The sequence below is a fragment of the Histoplasma capsulatum genome, genomic scaffold (assembly GCF_000149585.1).
Source record: "Histoplasma capsulatum NAm1 scaffold_1 genomic scaffold, whole genome shotgun sequence".
NCBI classification, from domain to species: Eukaryota; Fungi; Ascomycota; class Eurotiomycetes; order Onygenales; family Ajellomycetaceae; genus Histoplasma; species Histoplasma mississippiense.
Window position 1 is genome coordinate 5,324,243 of NW_001813982.1, and position 1,255 is coordinate 5,325,497.

Consider the following 1,255-nt stretch of genomic DNA (forward strand, 5'->3'; position numbering starts at 1 on the left):
TCTTTCTTCTCTTCTGGTTTCTTTTCCAGTGTAGGTTCTGTCTCTTGGCCCCCTTGAAGCTGCTCTGAAACCCCGGAAGAGCCGTCGTCCTGAGTAACTGGCTGAGATTTCGCATCTGTCGGCGTTGCCTCTAGATAGGGAAAGGTTTCCGGTTCAGTGGCGGGGGGAGCAATTGGTCCTAACCACCCTTCGTGAATACCACGGATATATTCCTTCCATGCATGACGGCCGATTACCACATCCCCCTTGATTACAGGCTCGTCCTCGATGCCGAAATTCTGTCGAATTTGTTGATGGAAACTGTCTGCCTCATCTTCCTCAATGGGGTGACCTTCGCCAGCTTGCCGCCTTGTTTTCCTGATCCTGTTCGCAATGGCTGCACGGATATCTCCTTCTCGTCGACCCTCCAGCACCTCATAGTCCAACGCCCCAGCAACTAAAATGGGTTTTATATATTCCTTAAAATATTCTCGAGCGCTCCTCAGTCCATCACCCGGCGGAGCAGCAAGGAATATTGTAAGTTTTCGCCTAGCTTGATTAGGCCGTAAGGGTTCCTTAGCAATATGTGCAACTAAGTTGGACCATTTTTCTTGCGCTTTCCGTTTCTGTCTGCGGTCGTAGATCAGGGCACTGGTAAATGAGCCGGTAATGGACAGGAATATGAGCCAATTTCTCGATGGCAACTTGAATCGGATATTTGGCAGCCCTATTTTCAACGATATTAGTACCGTTTAGATTACAAATCCAGGTATGTTACATACCGAGCATGCGGAGGGCAGGATTCTGCGGTTTTGGGGGGGCGGGAGGTTTCGTGGCTGATTCCGCCATCTCGCTCCCAGAGAAATAGCAGCACAATTATGTATGTATATATATATATATATTATATACAGAAACTAGCACAAACCGTAGGGAGTGAGCCGGTGTGAGAATGAGAGAGAGATCGATATTTTCCATTTTGGACGAAGGGAGGTCATCCCGCATCTTCAGCAGGTCGGCACGACCTACCATCTCGTTGATGGTGCGGATACCCAATTTGGCCATTATCGCTCGTAGTTCGTTGGCGATGTAGTAGAAGAAATTGATAACGTGTTCAGGGGTCCCTGAGAACTTTTGTCGGAGCAAGGGGTCCTGGGTTGCAATGCCAACCGGACATGTACTACGCGGAGACAACATAAAGTTAGTCATGAATGTATGTATATCTATTCAACAAGATATCTTTTCGAAAAGTGTCCCAGAGGAGCAATCCCGCTAAACC

The 1,255-nt window shown here is 48.0% G+C and overlaps 1 protein-coding gene across 1 annotated transcript in view; it reads right to left on the reverse strand.

Annotated features, from left to right (window-relative positions):
- Positions 1-1,185, reverse strand: part of HCAG_01500 (predicted protein) — a gene marked incomplete at both ends in the record, with an annotated part of 1,842 nt that extends 657 nt beyond the window's left edge. Inside the window, 4 exons of the mRNA XM_001544403.1 lie at positions 200-436; positions 494-706; positions 762-832; positions 905-1,185. Of these exons, the coding sequence (XP_001544453.1) occupies positions 200-436; positions 494-706; positions 762-832; positions 905-1,185 (802 nt within the window). The remainder of the gene's footprint in view (positions 1-199; positions 437-493; positions 707-761; positions 833-904) is intronic.
- Positions 1,186-1,255: the final 70 nt, after the last annotated feature.